This window comes from Neolamprologus brichardi, chromosome 10, assembly GCF_056152115.1.
Source record: "Neolamprologus brichardi isolate AB-2024 chromosome 10, ASM5615211v1, whole genome shotgun sequence".
Lineage (NCBI taxonomy): Eukaryota > Metazoa > Chordata > Actinopteri > Cichliformes > Cichlidae > Neolamprologus > Neolamprologus brichardi.
In genome coordinates, this window is record NC_142113.1 from 17,757,002 (window position 1) to 17,776,196 (window position 19,195).

Sequence of the window (19,195 nt, forward strand, 5' to 3'; positions counted from 1 at the left end):
TCCTTTATGTGTCTGTCTAGTTCTTTAAACGCACCTGCATGCTGTCTGGCTTCATTCTTGCGCGTCACATGTTCACATGGCTCATCTGAGATCTCCTGGAGGACTTGATGACGATGTGTGAAAGGATTTATGTTACTGAATGTGCCACTTGTCTCACATACCATATGCATTTCCCACAAAACACCTATGAGAGGTTAAAAAAAAGCATGACACTCCCATGCAACAGCTGAATGATCCTTGGTTTGGCTACATGCACACACACACACACACTCACACATACACTACAAGCCCTTCCTTCTTACGAACACATACGTTATAGACACTAATCTACTCAGCTGTGCCTCCCTAAACCTCTCTGGGTGACGCTGCCCTGTCGAGACACAGAAGGGGGATCACCAGAGCTTTGAGACAAACAAGCACATGCACAGGACACCACAAACAGGGCTGTCCGATTAGATCAGCGTGGCTAAGCTGATAAAAGCAGAGGGGCAAGAGGAGCCCTCAAATATGTTAAAGCCAGAGCCTTTTGTTTATCGACGACAGGCCAACGGTTACTCAAAATCCCTGGGTGATCTGGTGACATAAACAAGCTCTGACCAGGAATACTACGCATGAAGGATATTACTGCACACAGACAGATAATATCATGAAATATAGTTCAGTGTTGCTGCGGTAATTGTGTAATTTACCATTAACCGATAAAGTCAAGGACCCAAAAAGGCGCCGCTTTTGACTAAACACGTATTGTTTCCGGAAAGTGAGGTAATAGATTGTGGTGGTGAAGGACATGTTGTAACAGTTTCTACCTCTTATTTCAGCAAAATCGATGAATCACGTTTACGGCAAAATAAACCGTGGCTGTAACCGAATGCACGAACACAAGCATTTGCTTTTTTCTGGTGTCAATATGAATCTCACACGTTGTTGGCTGAACAAAATACAGTCAAAACCATAAACATTTGAAGGGCAATGCAATTTGCATCACTTAAAATCCACCTTAAAGGACTGAAACCAATTAAGATATAACTGAAGTGTAGACCTGTAGCTTTAGTTCAAGGGGCTTAAATGATATTAACATTTAATATATTTATGAATTAGAGCAATTTTTCTTAACATAGTATCTACATTTCCTGAGGCTCCAAAGAAATTAGACAAATGACTCATAGCATGGAATTATTAGCATATATAAAACCTCTTCACAACATGTAGCAGAGTGTAAAACACTGTCACAGAGGTACATGTAACCTGGTTGAAGTCTACGATCAAGTGATACTTTAATAAATTTACCATTACCACCGTTAACAGTAGAAAGATAACATTAGTAGTCGATAGGAGACCTCTAAAAAGACGCACAAACAGATGTTGTAACACTCATTATGGGGGATGGTTATTATGTGACTTTTAATGATTTACTTAAATAGTTTTTTTTTCAGGGTGGAATAATTCACACTCCAATCCACACAGGGTCAAGTGTATAAAGGCTAAAATATATACATACTTACACTTACATCTTTTAATATATAGAGCTGAATGCATTTTAATTTGACAAGAAGAGGCCTGTTAACTTCTTGTTAGTGATTACAATTAACAGCAACTGGTACTTTCTCAGGTTTAAGCTGGGAAATTAACCTATTTAAATTCTGCCTATAATAAGGGTCAAATATCCAGCCAGAAAACTTCCAAAAGCATTTGTATATATTCAAGCATATATGTCTAAAATCCAAAATAAATTCAAAATTGTAATCATTAAAGGTATGTGCTGTACAATCATTCCACCCTGGAAAAAGAACTGTTCAAAAAAATCATGAAAAAAGCTCAAATTTAGGAGTGACATTCATACCTGCGATTGAATATAAAGGTCTAACCACAACAATCCTTTGGGTTTAATATACAATATACTATGCACCGAGAAGCCCTAATAGCTGCTGTAAAAAAATAATCATTAAGTGGAGTAGAAACAGTTAGTCAACATTAACTCATCCAGACCAGCTCATTTGCAGCTTTCTCGTCTGTTTTTCTGCTTGGAGATCTTACATCTGTTGATTCAAGTTCTGAAAAGTGAGCAACTCACATTACACTAACAGCTCTAACAGTCGCTAAGAAAACAATCCTGCTGAACTGGAAAGATGGATAGAAACCTTTCAGTATTTCAACGGCATCACTCTGAATACATTTTGCAAGACAAAAGGCATTAGAAACAAATAACATAGCTTCTATCAAATAGATATTGGATACCGTTTATCAAAGTCATTTTTCTCCCCTGACTACTTCTACCATTACTGCACCAGTGACATAAATACCACCATTTCCCACATCCCCAGTGCCTGGGTGCATGCACCACCTCATAGCCTGTCAGCTACCACTTGTATCATAGTAATCTGAATTGTGACACCCATTTTAAATGGTAAATGGTAAACGGCCTGTATTTGTATAGCGTTTTACTTAGTTCCTAAGAACCCCAAAGCGCTTTACACTACATTTACACCCATTCACACACAGGTGATGGCAAGCTACATTGTAGCCACACCTGCCCTGGGGCGCACTGACATAACATACTGTGCAAACGTCTTTACACAACACTTTCTTCTTTATATTTTGTAAGGAAAATAGGAAAAAGGAGCTGTGACTTATTGAAATGTGTGAACACACATGGAAATGCAGCATGTAAGGTGAAAACAGAGTTTGTAAAATTTTAACAAGCTTAAAATTCAAAATGATGATCTTTATTCTTCAATACTGAAATGCTGCCCTAAACCATGACAGAGCCTCCACACTGTTTCACAGGTAGCTGTAGAAACTCACTGTTGTACCTCACTAGTGAACTACATGTTGATGAAAATTTAACCCTAAAATCTTACATTTGAATTCATCACTCCATAAGACCTTTTTGAAAGAATGCACACAGCTCAAATAAGTTATGGGAACATTTCAACCCCACATCTGATACCAATGAACGAAATACTGAACTTGCTACCTCTGATCTCTTCATCAAGATAAAACTAGACTCAAACTTTCATACAATGTCTTATCTTTAAAATTGAACTTAAAATTTCTACTGCCTTTATTTGTATTGGCAACTTTTATACTGGTATATGAAGATTCTAAATATCAAATATTTATAGTTTCCCTCCAAATATCATGTCACATTTGACCTCTGACCTCACTTTAACATTTCACATCTGCCTTTCTTTCTTTCAAAATCTTATAACGAAATCTTGTCAAGACAAAAAGAATTCTAGATCAATTAAAACCAATAAATAAATATGTTCAAAATTATTATTATAAGTATATTAAAATCAATTGTAAGAGGACAAATAACAAAATCTGCAGTGCAGTAAAAACAACTTTCCACTTGTTTTTACTGCACTGCAAACTTAATGTTTAACAAGAAGGCAGAAAACAAAATAAATGTATTTAAATTACAATACTATTCCCTTAAAAGTAAACCCTGTCCTCTTGGAGTGCTTCTTGTTTTGGTTTTTTTGTATTTTCCACACCATATCAACTGTTTCTAAGCTGACTGAGATAAGCCAGTGATGTGACCCGATTAGACCTTTCTTTATCTACTGAAGACAAAACTCAGGGCGGGAAGACCCAGAAACAAACAGCAACTGAAGATAACGTATGGCAAGAAACTCAGCATTTGGTGTCCATCATTTTCAGACCGACCAGAGTTGTTTCTCAAATTACTGTTCAGTCTGCGAAAATGGCTGTAATTCCTAAACTTTTATTGCAACATGTCCATTATTGTGGTGAACAGAGGCAAAAAACAAAACAAAACCCAGTATCATCCAAATATTGAAGGACCAGACTGTGAGTCCCTATGTAACTTTGAGGAAAATGATTTTAACCTCTCACATTTTCAAGGTTGAACAATTTATGCAAAGAATAGCAGAGTTTCAATAAAAGCATTCGGTGAGTTAAAGCGTCAGACTGCTTTTTGTAAGAATCTGACTATAGCGCTATTAATCTATGTAGTCTCAGGAAGCATTATTGGAAAAACGGATTATTATTAAAATCAATCTGCATATAAAAGGATCAAGTAGCAATAACAAGCTTGTGATAAGTGGATATTTTTATTACTTTAGAGCATAGGTGTCAAACTCTGGCCCGTGGGCCAAATTTGGCCCGCAGCCTAATTACATTTGGCCCGCAAAGCCATACCAAATTACTATTAGAGCTGGCCTACTGGTATTATACAGCTAATATATATATTGTTTAGTATTACGCTTTGCTGGTTCCATATTCAGTTTTCCAGCAAAATTTATTTGAGTCCATAAGAAAAGATTCCTTCTTATATCTGGAGGAAGATTTTTTTTTCAATAAATATTAATGTTAGCCCGCGACTTTGTTCCAGTTTTGAATTTTGGCCCACTGTTTATTTGAGTTTGACACCCCTGCCATAAGTCATTGTTGATTTTGTCTTCACTCTCCATCCCCTGCCAAGCTGCACCTGTGATTCTGCGGCTGCTCGCTGATGAGCTGACAGATAAGATCTTTTCTTATCCTCTGCATCCTTACCCTATCACCTCTGCCTCCCACAGGGCGCCAGCCTGCCCTGTTGAAACACTATTTTTTTTCAGTGTTTCAACTGAAAAAATAGAATGCCATTGATCCAAAGTAGAATGCCTTTGATCCAAAGTAGAATGCCTTTGATCCCTTGTGATGTCATCATCTTGCTGAGAGAAAAAACCCTTAAATAGGAGCTTTGCTCTGTTAAACTTTGCTGCTCAACGGACCTTGACCTGACAGTAAGTGAACCCTTTTGGAGAGTTTTGAGAGAATTTCGCAATTCACTGACCAAGCCGACGCATTTCACCATGTCAGCTAACCCATCCTTCCACTCAAATGAGCTTGGAATAGTTAAAGGGAGCATTTTGGGAAACCACTACAAGGTAGAGGCTTTCCTTGGAGAAGGGGGCTTTGGTATTGTAGCCAAATGTCATGATACCATGACCAACCAAGTTGTGGCTATTAAGGTGAACAAGAGCCGCCCTGATATTCTGCAACAGGCAAAACTGGAAATTTTCATCCTGGAGCAGCTGAGAAGGTTGGATCCAGATGCCACCAACATTGTTAAATGGAACGGCTTTTTCCACGACGGAGAGCGGGTTTGCTTAAAGTTCGAACTCCTTGATCAATGCCTGTGGGACTATATAGGGGACCGGAAAAACCAGGGTCTCCCCATAAGCGAAGTCAGGCCAATTTTAGGTCAGCTCACTAATGCTCTGTCCCACCTGGGTTCTGTGGGAATAGTGCACGCTGACCTCAAACCTGGAAACATCATGGTTGTAAACCGCCATGAGTCTCCCATCAAAGTCAAACTTATAGACTTTGGTCTCGCATGTCCTGCGTCTGCAGTGATGCCTTGTGACCGTGTGGGGACGGTTGGTTATAGTGCACCTGAGGTTATGCTTGGCCTTCCTTATAACGAAGCAAGTGACATGTGGTCTCTGGGGCTGGTAGCTGTGGAGCTTGGTACAGGGGTGCCACTCTACCCTGGAAATGAAGACTATGATGTTTTGAAATTCATCATAGAGACTCAGGGTCAGCCACCAGATCATGTTCTAGACTCTGGCGTGTACACTGAAGACTATTTCATTGAAGACAACGACAACCAACAGCGCTGGACATTTAAGACTGACCAACAATTTCAGTACGAGACAGGATATGAGTCCCTGGAGACAAGATACATAAAACTGACGCGTCTCAATGACCTCGAACAAGTAATGATGTTTAGAAGAGGACCTGAAAATGGCCAACGTTTGTTTGTAAGCTTAATTAAACAGATGTTGGCCTTGGATGCAAACCAGCGCATAACACCGTCGGAGGTTCTCCGGCATCCCTTTTTCAACCCTAAGAGTTCCCCTTGCATTGACATGAGTGCTGAAAGACCACAAAACCCTGTGGTCTTTCAGCACCCTTCAAACTTGAAATGCAAGAGATCAGAGAAAATCAACTGCAGTTTTCAAAATTCGGTTGAATTTTCTCAGCAAGTATTCGTCCACACGTCAGCCAGCCCATCCTTCAGCTCAGATGAGCTTGAAATAGTTGAAGGGAGCATTTTGGGAAACCACTACAAGGTAGAGGCTTTCCTCGGAGAAGGGGGCTTTGGTATTGTAGCCAAATGCCGTGATACCAAAACCAACCAAGCTGTGGCTATTAAGGTGAACAAGAGCCGCCCTGATATTCTGCAACAGGCAGAAAATGAAATTTTCATCCTGGAGCAGCTGCGAAGGTTGGATCCAGATGCCGCCAACATTGTTCAATGGAATGGCTTTTTCCTTGACAGAGAGCGGGTTTGCCTGAAATTTGAACTCCTTGATCAATGCCTGTGGGACTACATACGGGACCCGAATAACCGGCGTCTCCCCATAAGCGAAGTCAGGCCAATTTTAGGTCAACTCACAAATGCTCTGTCCCACCTGGGTTCTTTGGGAATAGTGCACGCTGACCTCAAACCTGGAAACATCATGGTTGTAAATCGCTATGAGTCTCCAGTCAAAGTCAGACTTATAGACTTTGGTCTCGCATGTCCTGCGTCTGCAGTGATGCCTGGTGACCGTGTGGGGACGGTTGGTTATAGTGCACCTGAGGTTATGCTTGGCCTTCCTTATAACGAAGCATGTGACATGTGGTCTCTGGGGCTGGTGGCTGTTGAGCTTGGTACAGGGGTGCCACTCTACCCTGGAAAAAAATATTATGATGTTTTGAAATTCATCATAGAGACTCAGGGTCAGCCACCAGATCATGTTCTCGATCCTGGCGTGTACACTGAAGACTATTTCACAAAAGACAACTACAGCTACAACCAACAGCGCTGGACATTTAAGACCGCCCAACAATTTAAATACGAGACAGGATATGAATCTTTTGAGACAAGATACATAAAACTTAAACGTCTGGATGACCTCGAACAAATAATGATGTTTAGACGAGGACCAGAAGCCAACGCTTATTTGTCAGCCTAATTAAAGAGATGTTGGCCTTGGATGCACACCAGCGGATAACACCCTCTCAGGTTCTACGGCATCCCTTTTTCAACCCTAGCCTCTCCAACAGGTTCCCAAGTATCAACATTGAAAAACCATACAGAGTCAATCTCCAGCATGGCATCTTCCACCCTGGACAAAAGTGATAAAAACACAAACTGGGGTTGGAAAGGGATATTAACAGCAAATTACACTGGAAATATTAATTAAGCTGCTCCAATAATTATCACTTTGGCTTTTTTTTTTTTTTTTTTTTTAATTTTCACTCCCCCCACCCCAACCAGTCGCGGCAGATGACTGTCCCTTCCTGAGCCTGGTTCTGTCGAAGGTTTCTTCCATTTTAAAGGGAGTTTTTCCTTCCCACTGTCACTAAATGCTTGCTCATAGGGAATCTTCTGATTGCTGGGGTGGCCAAAACTCTAGGGGAACTAGCAATTCTTGTGAAATTAAAAAAAAAAAAAAAAAGCCTACCAATATTCAAAGCAGAGCAGCGGACACCTTACCATCACATCAGTCCTTTAATCCGACCTAAAACACCATGTTTACAGAAATAAATTCCAAACAAATTGGAAATAAATTGTTGTTTTTGATTGTTTATAAATATATAGTGCTACCCTTCAGCCTCCTAGTAGACATACCTGTGTTATAAATGTGAAACTCCTCCGATTTTCAGAAAAGTTGACCTCTGACCTTGAAGTCAAGGTCACTGAGATTTAAGCTTCACAGAGATTTTCAGTAGATGCAACCATGGTATTGATTTGAAAAATCTACACAATCACAAACTTGGATGTCCACAGCGCCTTGCCATATACCAAAGATTAAGAGGTGGTTGTTTCTAGGTTTTTATAAAGATTACAAAACACAAATAACAAAAATGCCAACGCTATTGTCATTTTTGACGACGCTATTTTGATGTTGTCTAATGTAGTGCAAAAAACAAAACAAACCCAAAATTTAATAAATAAAGTAAATAAGGTATATACTACATAGTATACAAAATTTTAGTGGTCCACAATGGGGTCAATGAACAGAATGAAGGAAGTAAGTCTTTTATATGACAATGGTGTGAAAAAGTGTTTTCCTATTTATTTGTATGTTTGTCACACTTAAACATTTCAGATCATCAAACATTTTTTTTCTTTTTTATGTAAAAAGAAAAATCCTTTAACTGTCCAGTTTTCTTGATGTTATGATGCTTCTACCACTGGTTTGTCATTAATAAATCAGACTTTGGCTGCTGCAGCAGAAAAAGACAAAAAGAAAATGTAATCACACAAATCAGAGGTGCAGATTTACACTTTACCTGAAACAGAGCAAAAGTGCTTTTATAATAGGTTAATGAATATTAAGTAATATAGGCTAGATGTCTGGACATTACTAGTTTCATTTGGGCCTTCTGGGCCATTAGTCCTCTGGCTTATTGCCAGTTACCAGCCAAATAGCTTGTGTATTTTATTATCTTAGTGTGTTAAAGATTCTAGTTCTTATTCTGGTCAAACTGTGCTTCATTATTTGTTTACAGCACAGCTACAGTTCCAGGTGACTTCAAGTCAAAAGGATACTACATGTCAATGGCCAGCAGCTTGTATTCAGTTTGAATATTGCAGTAAATGTACCTGGATCTGTTTCTATTGGGTTGTGAATTTGGTCTCACTGTTACATCCAACTTTTAGAGTGGGATAAAGACAAAAAGAAACAAGAGAGAATGGATTTGTAGTTAGAAATCAAAAGTTGCTTCTGTTTTGCCCACACACATTGATGATGATTTCACATCATTAAGCAGGTTATCAAATGTGGACAGAATGTTAGCAGAATCTTATAATTCTCATAAGATTCTGTTTTTGTGTCATTCAATACAATGTGTTTATGTGTGACATACTGATATGAATCATAGTATCTTATGGAATTCCAAAAATGGCTGCCTGGACAGCTGCCACCACACTGATGTGACACACTACAAATCAACTCTTTGATGCTCTGTGCTGAGTCTGCACAATAACCTGCACTTAAACATTCATTTAATATCACGTACACATATACACATACTGTCCCTCAAGAAGACACTGAAAAAAAAATAAAGAATAACATTGAGACTGTAACTTTGCCATAAGTCATAGGTGTCAAACTCTGGCCCGCTCTTACTATTAGAGCTGGCCTACTGGTATTATACAGCTAATATATATATTGTTTAGTATTAAGCTTTGCTTGTTCCATATTCAGTTTCCAGCAAAACTTATTTGAGTCCATAAGAAAAGATTCATTCTTATATCTGGAGGAAGATTTTTTTTTCAATAAATATTAATGTTAGCCCGCGACTTTGTTCCAGTTTTGAATTTTGGCCCACTGTGTATTTGACACCCCTGCTTTAGAGGAATGCTAACATTGCAGCTTGTTACATATCATTACATTTATAAATATAAAGACATTGTAACACTTCTTCTTGTTGTCTGGTTACACAGCAGATACAGAAATTAAATTTAATAAAACCTTATCCTGCCAGATTTAGAACAGAAGTTGAACAATTGTGACTTTGCTGTCAATATTCAAAATTGTGCATGATTAATAATTCTTTTTGGAAAAAAGAAAAAAATAATAATTCTTATTAGTCAGATGGCTGGCATCCTCTTAATGTGTGGCCAAACTGACCACTTACTGTCCAGCAGGAATTTAGTTTTGTCAGTCTGTTGAGGCTTAGGTCCTGATGACACTAATCCCTTTTTCAGCCCCCTGCTCGTCACATATACAGATAGACACACGCACACACTCTCACCAGGGTGTCACTGGCGAAGGGACGAGGCTTTGTGTCTGAGAAAAACAGACGATTAACCTGCTACACACACCAGGGATGTTTGCACACAGACAACCTGAACATCCAGGTCCAGCCACACAGACCAGTACAGCCTCCCTCAGCAGCGCTCACACCAGCAGAGGAGGAGGAAGAGGAGGAGAGAGTGAGAGGCAGCCAGACTACCTGGCAGCCAAGGTTGTACACAAAGACTTAGGGGGAAATAAACAAGCAGATGTTTCTAATGAAGTAGGAGGCTTTGTTTGAGCACTCAGAGGGGATTGGGGTTATTCCGTCAGACGAGTCACCGACTGGTCGGTTATATAGTTCCATCACAGACACAGAGGAAGGCCATCAACCTTGAGAGGGCAGAGACGTTTTATTAGTTCATCTAAACTGGGTGAAGTTGAACAAAGACCTAAGATCATCCTACATTTGGGAACCTCCCGGATGAAGACGTTTATTAACCGACCTTCCAACAAATCTGTGGGAAACAAAGACAAAGATGGCACCAGACTGTCTCCATGACTTAAATGTAAAAAAAAAAAAAGATTCTGTTCAAGCATACTGTTGGTCAGTCAACCACGCTGGAAAAGTAGGGGCAATCAGCCACGGCAAAAGTCCAGTGGGATATTTATTTATTTTTTAATAATTATCTGTTTATTACATCATCATTATTATTATTTATTAAACAACATTTTTAAAGCACTCAGTGTTAGGAGGCACAGCGAACATGCACAGTTTTGTGTAAAATGAAGGGTTAAACCAGGAAATGGTCCAAAACCAGCTGTGAGCAACTGGTGGGGTGTGGTCCCTTTGTCGGAGGAAAACCAAATACCATGATAGGAAAAGGCAGAAAACGAGGATTAAATAAAGTCATCTATTGCGCAGGTTGAAAAAAAATAGTACAGAAATAATGTTTTCAATGTTTTCCTTCACAAAACATCTGACACGCAACCATCTCATTGCCACTTTCACCCTCATCCCTCAAGTATTATCAGAACCAAATTACAAGAAGCATCATTTAATGCTCTCAAAACCAATAAAACAGAAACATTTGCCTTCTCACAAGATAATCCTTTTCTATCCATCGAAAAAAAACCAAACATATTTTCAAAGTTGGCACAGGTGGCACTCCCTGAGATATTTTTTCCTCTCCAAAAACAAGATCAGAAATTCAATCAAAGAGCAGAGCACAGCCAATCAGCTCGCAGAGTCCGTGGCAATAACAGCATCAGTCTGAGCAGCCATTGGTCCTCTGTTTCACACAGAAAAGGCTTCAATTGGCTGCTGCCGTGCCGAGGCTTCATTGCCTCCATGGCAACATTGCTTCCTTATTGCTTAGGGAAGGTGAAAACAGGGGAGAGAGGGGAGGCGACTTTCACTCAGACGCTACCTCTGCATTATTCATCCTTTGTCCCCGAGTGCTTGTAGAATGAGAGGTACTGACAGACGTGTGTTTCTATGTTGGTGCTGGTTTGGGTGGTAACGATTGGTTCAGACGTAAGAGGTGAACGGGGTGAAATCGGTGCAATAATTGCACTCAGTAGTGTAACACATCCACCAACACCAAGTCTATATATAAAAACGGCCAGATGAGTTCAGAGGCGATCCACTGAGCCGTTCCCTGAGATGCAGACTTTAAACAGAGGTAACAGCCTTTAAGCTTCATTTCATTCTATGGGGAAAAACAAAGCAAACTGGGAAATGTATTCCAAAACGAGCCTGCTACCCACCCTGTGTAACAGGGTGCAACAGCGCACATCTGGACTGGTCGTCTGGCTTGCATCATCCATCCGCAGGATGCGAACAGGCAACTCATCCTTAAGCGAGAGCTGGATAAAGACAACACCTCTGCTGCGACCACCGCTACCCGAAACAACAAAAACCATGCGGTTTGTTTGTTGTTGTTTTGACTTCGCCCCCACCCCTCCCCAACTACCAACAACAACAGTCGAGGGTGGGGAGAATTAGAGGGAGGGGGAGGGAGAAAGAGAACCAAGGGTGGAGTTACGAGAGAGAGAGAGAAAAACATCACACAGAGATTAAGGTTGGGGGGCTGGAGGGGTGAGCTCATTCACGACTCTTCCCTTGTGTGTGGCGTGTGGTTGAACACGAGTTGGGGGGGGGGGGGGAGCTAACGTCTGTTGACAGGCATGCTGGCCAGCGAGCTGGCTGGCTGTTCCTCTGGCGGTGAACACGATGACGAGATGGCAACAGGCAGTCAGCGTAGCACGTGCTCTCAGTTGCCATCGCAACCTGCCCTTGGATACAGCGTGCTGGTTGGCCGTTTCTCACTGTTGTTGTTGTGTGAGGCTGATGAAACCTCGTGGGTGAGGGAGGGCAAGCGGTACGGCGTGGAGCTGCTTTTTGGTAGAAAGTGTTGCTAGGCACATTAGAGGTCAGCTAACAAACAAACACTTTTTAATGCTCTAACATTTAATCAACCCACTGACCCCGACTTAAGCAACCTTCCCAGTTTTGAAGGTCTTAAACTGGTTGTTTAACTCTTAAATCCAAGAAATACGTCTAATTAAAGACAAAGCAGGATAAGCCACTGATCCCCAAACAATTTAAGTGCAAAAGAAACATTTAAAAAGATTATCCTGACAGTTTAAAGTTGTCTCGCTTGGTTTAAACTGCAATGTGAAACTGACAATGCCGGAACATGTTTGAAACTTCAATGCTTTATTACGCAGATGAGAAAAACATGTAACTTTGAGAACAAAACGAACAAACCAACAATGAGTAAACGCACAGAGAAACAGATGGTAATTTCCACCCATTCTGGAAAATTCAGTCATCATTGGAACAGAATAATGCAAATACTCTTCAGCTCCTGCGACGACTGGACGATTAAAAGCATGTATCCGAGCCTGATTTCAAGGCTCCACACTTGAGGGAGAGAACAAAGAAAAAGTGTGTGTGGCCTTGAGTCGAGTGGCCAGATCAATACAGCATTGTGCTGAGTGAGCAGCCTGTTTGATGAGATCCCGAACAAATAAACATTCTGCTCGTAGCGCGCATTCATTCTGCACTACGACCTGCAGGGAAGACTGTGCCATGAGCCGCGAGAGCTGGCAACGTGATTGATTACAAGTGCAGGGAGGCTTTGTTTCACCACTGGTAATCAGGACAAAGCAGAGTGGAAGCTTTGTGTGTGTGTGTGTGTTTTTAGGTGGTGCGGTCAGGACGACTCATCTAACTCGAGGAATATGTCACAGATAAAAGCGTTAATGTAAAGGTACAGCTGAGGGGTGTGGATATTAAACATCGCTGTCAGGCGTCATCGCATCCCTCCTGAAGGCCAATCTCGATCTCCTCTAGCCTGTGTGCCATGGACATGACCAGCATTTTCATCTAGAAAAGATTGGGGAGGGGGGTTCATGGAAAGAGAGAAAAGGATGGTTTAGAAATTGTGTTGCGTTTTGGGCAGGTAGAGGATAGAGAGAGGAGGGAGGGATTCAGAGCGGGGAAGAAACAAAGGGGGAAACGGGACAGGTGGGAAATGAAGGGAGCAGCGGGAAGCAGCAGTGAGGAAGAAAGTGGGGAGGAGGAGTAAAGATAATTGGTACAGGGAGACAGTGAAGAAGAATGAGGTAACCCAGAGAGGAAGTGGTCAGGGGCAGACGGGTGCGAGGGGCAGTGAGAGAGTGGGAGGGGTGGGGGAGACAGGTCACTGAGGGTAGAAGATTAAAAACCCAAACAAGTGTCTGCAAGTCACAGACAGACAGACGGAGGGACAGGGAGGCAGACAGACAGAATACATTAAGCATGGCATCAGGAGCCACGAGCATCATCAGATAGCTGAGAACAAAGACCATGAGCAAAAGGGTTCGGAGAGAGAGCACGAATGCCACCTGTGTTTACCAAAACTGCTGCACGATTTTTGTTTGTTGTTTTACATTTTGCAACGAGAATAAAAACTATCCTCCTATCACACCTTCCTTTCATTTAACAAAATGGGCGCACGCAACAATTTTTTTTTTTTTTTAATCTCATAGTCAGTGTACGAGAACTGGTAAAACAGAAACAGACGCCATATTATTCACTCCGTGCTGCAAACACAGAGACGTGTTTTTCTGTTTTTCTAACTGAGAGGAAGACGATGTCAAACTCGTTAAGCATGGAGCTTTTGCACACATGAGTTACATGCCAGCTTTTTTTTCCCACGCTTTCTGTTTCTTTGTTTGTTGATGTGGAAAGCTATGGGATGCTTGACGCAGAAAACTATTTAGGACTCGATAAAGGTTAGGCTCTATAAGCAGAGTCGATAACGGCACATGTATCTAGAAAATCTGAGTTACCGTTCTGTCATTTATTTCCCCAAATCAGGCAATCCTGATATAAAATGCCAGAAAACAGTAAAACTTGACCAGTACTTTAACTTGGTTAGCAATAAATGTCATAAACATAAACCAAAATTCAGTTAACAGACTAAAATGACACTTTTCAAACTCAAAAACATTAACAACTGATGAAAGTTCAGACCTGTTACTATCAAAACATTTTACTGAGCAATAAAACGTTTAACTTTACACCTACATGAGCCTTGGATTTTAAAAAAAAAAAACACCCAGCAAGATATCGCTTAAAATTGAAGCCTTAAAGTTGAAACTGGGTTTTTGAAGTGTATCATCTTGATGTAGGGTTTTGTCTGCAAACAAGTAATAATAGAAAGCGGTGATGTTAATATCTGATCTGATCAAAAAACCTTTATAATCTTGTTACAATGCACATATAGCTAACAAGACAACCTGGCTATAAAGCAGAAATTAAAACTGTTGTGTAGTTATAGTCTGATTAATCTGTAATCTATATAGACAAGCACTAAACACTCAAAGCAAGATGGATTTAAGAAGTAAATCCAACCTAAATATTAACCAAAGCCAGTATGAGATAAATATCTTCACTTCATTATGCACTTTCCTGGGGTATCCCTTTGTCTGCGTCACACACAGTGTAGTAATATTCTCACAGCAGTGACACTGGTTTAATTTAATCAGATGAACTGGTTTTTTTTTTTCACGTATATCTTTTGGTGGATCGCAAAAATGGAAAAGGAAGAGGGAAGGCAATTATACGTAGAAAATACTCAGGTCACGGACAAAAAAATTTAACAAACTTTAGACACACCTACAAGTCTTTCTAGATATTTAAAAACACATATGCTGCTCGTGCTTTGTTTTTCTTGTCCCATAAGCAGCATAACCTGTTCCTAATATACTGCTGCACAGATAACATCTCAAAATGCAATGGTTCACATGGTCTGTGATGAAAACTCACAGGTTGGTGCAAAGTGAAAGCAGAGCACCGCGCACACACACCAAGCTATTGAGACAAAAACACTCCATGACCAAAACATGTTTTTCTCCAGCGAAGATTCCTCAGCATGGTCTGTATCACATCTATTGTCCCCGGTGCAAGAGAGTGTGGAAAGGCTGGCAGGCGCTCCTGTGCGCTATCGCCGCCTACTGGCCAATTAGTGGTTTTGTGGGATATTTTAAACAAAGGGTGATTTAGACTTCAACTTTGGGAGTCACTCCACTATTCCCGTGAAAAATCTGACTAGAATTCCTGAGCAGTGATAATGAGAATCATAAGATGACACTAAATTAGGGTAAGGAAATTTAAATTGAGATATTGGATAACTACAAACAGGAGATTTGGATGTCAACACTGAACCCTAAACATATTAACACTGCTATTATTTCAGAGAAAATGGTATAGTGCTTGCAGAAGACGAGACAGATAGATGAGGTAATGTCTGATATTAGTGTCTGCTTGCCCGTTACAGCACAAAGGGTTTCCCAGAAGTAAGCTGATGTCACCGTTAGTACAACCTATGCATTGGCCATCAACGAAAGCGCTGCTTGTTGCTAATGAGAAAGTACTATGACAGAGACAGGTCAATAAAGAAAAACTATTTCTGCTAAAACCTTGCATAGAGTTTAGATCTTCTGACCAGATTTTGATTTTTTAACATTAATACCTTTTGCAAAGCAACAATACAATTTTAAGGACTAATGTCAACCTGTGTTTGGAGATATATTCAGTTTACAGTGAGCTTTAGAGCAGAAAATCTGCTCATTACGTGAAACATTTTGTTTTTCCCAAAGCAAGACATCATCAGGGAAAGCAGACAAAGAGAAGCAGCAGTAGTAATTTACCTCTGTCAGCTGTTGTTCAACAATGCCTCTGTACTCCAGTGTTACTGGCTGCTCTTTGGGGCCCTCTGCTGCCAACATCTGGCCTCCAGAGCCGAGCACGTAGCTGAAAAAGATTTCCATTGTCAATGAAGTTGTAAAAGGAGGATTCACACCACGAACACTTTACGATTAATGGTATTAAATACAATATCATGACCAGAGACAGTACAGCTTATTGCAAAATAACTAAAATATTAATAAAAATTTGATATGTAAAATGTCAAAGCTTTGTTTCTCAGTTATTAATCTACTTTAACAAACCACCAAAAGATTTTACTCTTTAAATCTTTGTGAAAAGTTGCACGGGAGATTTTACTTCTTCCTTTTCTATTTCATCGTGAGTATATACTAAAGATCCATGTTTCAAGTGGGGGTACACTGCTGGGTACACTGGGTTAGACGACCTTTTTGCCTTCAAGGTTCAAAAAGAGCCACGGGATTTGCTGTCGATTCAAAAAGGTGCTGAAAACACTCCTCAGAGATTTTGGTCCATATTTACATGATGGCATCACACAGTTGCTGCAGAATTGTTGGCACATCAATAATGTTAATTTTCCGTTCCTCCACATCCCAAATTTTCTCTGTTATAGCTTCTCTATAGTGCACTGAGCTCATTGTCAGGTTCAACAAACCAACTTGATTGAGATGATTTGAGCTTTGCAATGTGATGCATTAACCTGCTGGAGTCATCAGAAAAGTAGTAAATTCATGAACCATGTTTTGTTGTTGTTTAAACTAAAGTCTGTCCCAAAAACGCACCTGTCGATGTCAGCGACACTGAAACAGAAGGTAAACCTCTTGTGGTCCAGGTTCTTAGGGGTGGATGTGTACACCATGCCAAGCACAGAATGGCAGCCCCGACAGATGAGATCCACAACCAAACTGTAGAGAAATGAAAGGAGGAAAAAACACAACATTCAAACAGAGAAACAGATTTACTCCAACAAGGACACACATACATATATATAAAAAATGCCAAAAGAATGGCTTACCCTGCTCCTGCCCCATGGACACTGTGGAATGTGGCATGCACATGTGGTATTAGTGCTCTAACTGTACTAAAACTGCAACGCTTCAGAGGTAGATCTATCTCAGATTCCACTGCAGTTATCTGACAACTATCAACACTTTTCATAGCTGAAAAGGCTGCTCACAGAGTACTGAATATTAATGGAAAGTTTGCATGAAGAGGAAAAGTGTGGTAGGAAAAAGTGAACTAGCAGGAGGGATCATTGCAGACTTGATTGTCAAGAAAGGTTGAATCAAGAACTTGGGAGATCTTCACAGTGCTCCGAGGTTGCTGTCACCACACACAGACATCCTCTGCGAAGGACCGGCAACTGTTGTACTCCAAATATCAAGCCTTTCTTTGGCTAGAAACAACTGAAGCATCTACAGCACATTCTTCCATTTGCTGATCACCTGATGTTATTGCTGTGCTCGATGGGTCAGCTAACTCCCCTGACTTGAATCAGAGAAAGAATCGGTGGGGTGTTGTCAACAGGAAGATGACAAACACCCCATAACACAGACCAGCTGAAAGCCACCATCAAAGCAACCTTTGCTTCAAGAACACCTCAGCAGTGCAAGACGATGATCACCTGCTACTTATGCATCAAGCTTTTCAAGGGCCACAGAACTGAGTGAGGAGTGTGAGAGGTCCATCCAGGTGATGTGACTGAAACAAAAAGCATTATCTGTTCAACCTGATTCCACAATCCTCTCAGGAAGTTTTTATGAGTAATTTCAGACTTCTAAAGTCATCTCCCACATGGTTGGATGTGTAGAATTTGACACTAGCATCAATCAAAAAAGGGAAATCCAATTCCTCACTGAAATTAGAGACCACCTTGAGTTTTCAAATGGCTAAAGGGCTTGATCAAATAAGAAATCATAAAAGACTCCTATGTGCAAGTTCTGGTGCTTTCATCCACTTGTGAACATTGTAAGTTTTGTGCTACACTAGTATTAAGTAGTAGTAAAACTAGGTGGTAGTAAAAGACTGGAATACATATCTTACTGCTGGGCATCATCTTACCAGAGAGACTTTTTACTTGCTTCGTACAGTCGGTTCTCCTTTCCAATCATGACATTGTCAGTAACCCCTAAGGATAAAAAATAGGTCAGCTGAACACAGCTCAAAAATCTGTAAATTCACATCCTCTAAAACTGCATGTAAACACACCGGCCCATCAGTCTTTTCATACATTTTAACACGTATTTCCTTTTAAAGTAATAAATATGAAAGGTAAAATGCATGTCAGAAGGGCACTTTCATTAGTTGAGGCACAAAGTTACAAATATATTAACACCGACTTTAAGTAGAGGGTGTTTTTACTGATATACTCATTTAATCTATTAATGTTTTTCATTTTTTACATTTGAAGTTCACATAAGAATATAATATTTACATTTATGTTCAATTATTTATGATTGTTTTGCCCTTTTGCAAATTTCAGAAGCAGTTTAAATAGTTAACTTTGTACAATGGGTACAATGCACAAACAATCAAACATTAATAACATATAGTTAATATTGCTGGTGCTGGGGTGGGTGGTAGGCGTTGAGAATACAAATCAAATTCTGCTTCTTAAGGCCCCATAACAACTTGGGCCGGCTCTGGGCTAAAAGGGGCAAACAATCCCAAACTTACGCTTCAGTCTGATTTGGTTTAGACCATCTTCACTTCCATCCCAGGACAATGAATCGCCGACAGGCAGCTTGCATTTCGCGCAGATGAAGACCACAGGTCCGTCATCGCCGTTCTCCTCCTCCTCCTCGGTGGGGCGGAAAAGCTTTTCCCCGACCGTGGTGGAGTCTATGCTGGACGCGTCAAACGTGGAGTTATTTACACTTTTAGTATATGATTTTTCCAACTGTTTCCTCGTCGCCATTTCTACTCGCTTTTTCAAACAAGCTATTTTGAACTTCGGCGGGTTGTTGACGGTGAAGTAAGCATCCGAGAGGTATCCGACAATACGAAACGTTAACCTGCACGCACTTCCGCTTTCGTCCTTCCGCTCGGATGCATTTTTTTAAATAATAATTTTAAATTTGAATATTTCTTAGCTTGTTGTTGTTTGTTGGTGTCCGTTAACGTATTTATTTATTAGTTTGTGGCACTCAGCCCGGTGAGAACAAAGTGTATATCAGTGGCGATTCTGTTGGGTCTCTGGGCAAATAAATAAATAAAAATAAATAAATAAAAA

The 19,195-nt window shown here is 40.4% G+C and overlaps 2 protein-coding genes across 2 annotated transcripts; one reads left to right on the forward strand and one right to left on the reverse strand.

The window, feature by feature from the left end:
* The first annotated feature begins 4,820 nt into the window (after positions 1-4,820).
* LOC148100892 (homeodomain-interacting protein kinase 2-like) lies at positions 4,821-7,546 on the forward strand. Its single transcript, XM_087846839.1, has 2 exons — positions 4,821-5,831; positions 7,022-7,546. The coding sequence occupies exons 1-2, from the start codon at positions 4,821-4,823 to the stop codon at positions 7,136-7,138; spliced, it is 1,128 nt and encodes a 375-aa protein (XP_087702965.1). The 3' UTR covers positions 7,139-7,546.
* A 4,891-nt stretch (positions 7,547-12,437) lies between these two features.
* On the reverse strand, positions 12,438-18,956 carry mis18a (MIS18 kinetochore protein A). The gene is made up of 5 exons (XM_006800087.3): positions 18,640-18,956; positions 18,025-18,091; positions 16,746-16,868; positions 15,948-16,050; positions 12,438-13,137 (listed from the first exon to the last, which is right to left on the reverse strand). The coding sequence occupies exons 1-5, from the start codon at positions 18,878-18,880 to the stop codon at positions 13,057-13,059; spliced, it is 615 nt and encodes a 204-aa protein (XP_006800150.2). The 5' UTR covers positions 18,881-18,956; the 3' UTR covers positions 12,438-13,056.
* Positions 18,957-19,195: the final 239 nt, after the last annotated feature.

Excerpts from the sequence above, each read along its gene's own strand:
- LOC148100892 (XM_087846839.1), top strand. The coding sequence starts at position 4,821 with ATGTCAGCTAACCCATCCTTCCACTCAAATGAGCTTGGAATAGTTAAA. Across the intron at positions 5,832-7,021 it reads AGCGCATAACACCGTCGGAG|GTTCTACGGCATCCCTTTTT; the intron begins GTTCTCCGGCAT and ends ACACCCTCTCAG.
- mis18a (XM_006800087.3), bottom strand. The coding sequence starts at position 18,880 with ATGGCGACGAGGAAACAGTTGGAAAAATCATATACTAAAAGTGTAAAT. Across the intron at positions 18,092-18,639 it reads AAACCAAATCAGACTGAAGC|GGGTTACTGACAATGTCATG; the intron begins GTAAGTTTGGGA and ends TTTTATCCTTAG. Across the intron at positions 16,869-18,024 it reads GCAAGTAAAAAGTCTCTCTG|TTTGGTTGTGGATCTCATCT; the intron begins GTAAGATGATGC and ends ATTTCTCTACAG.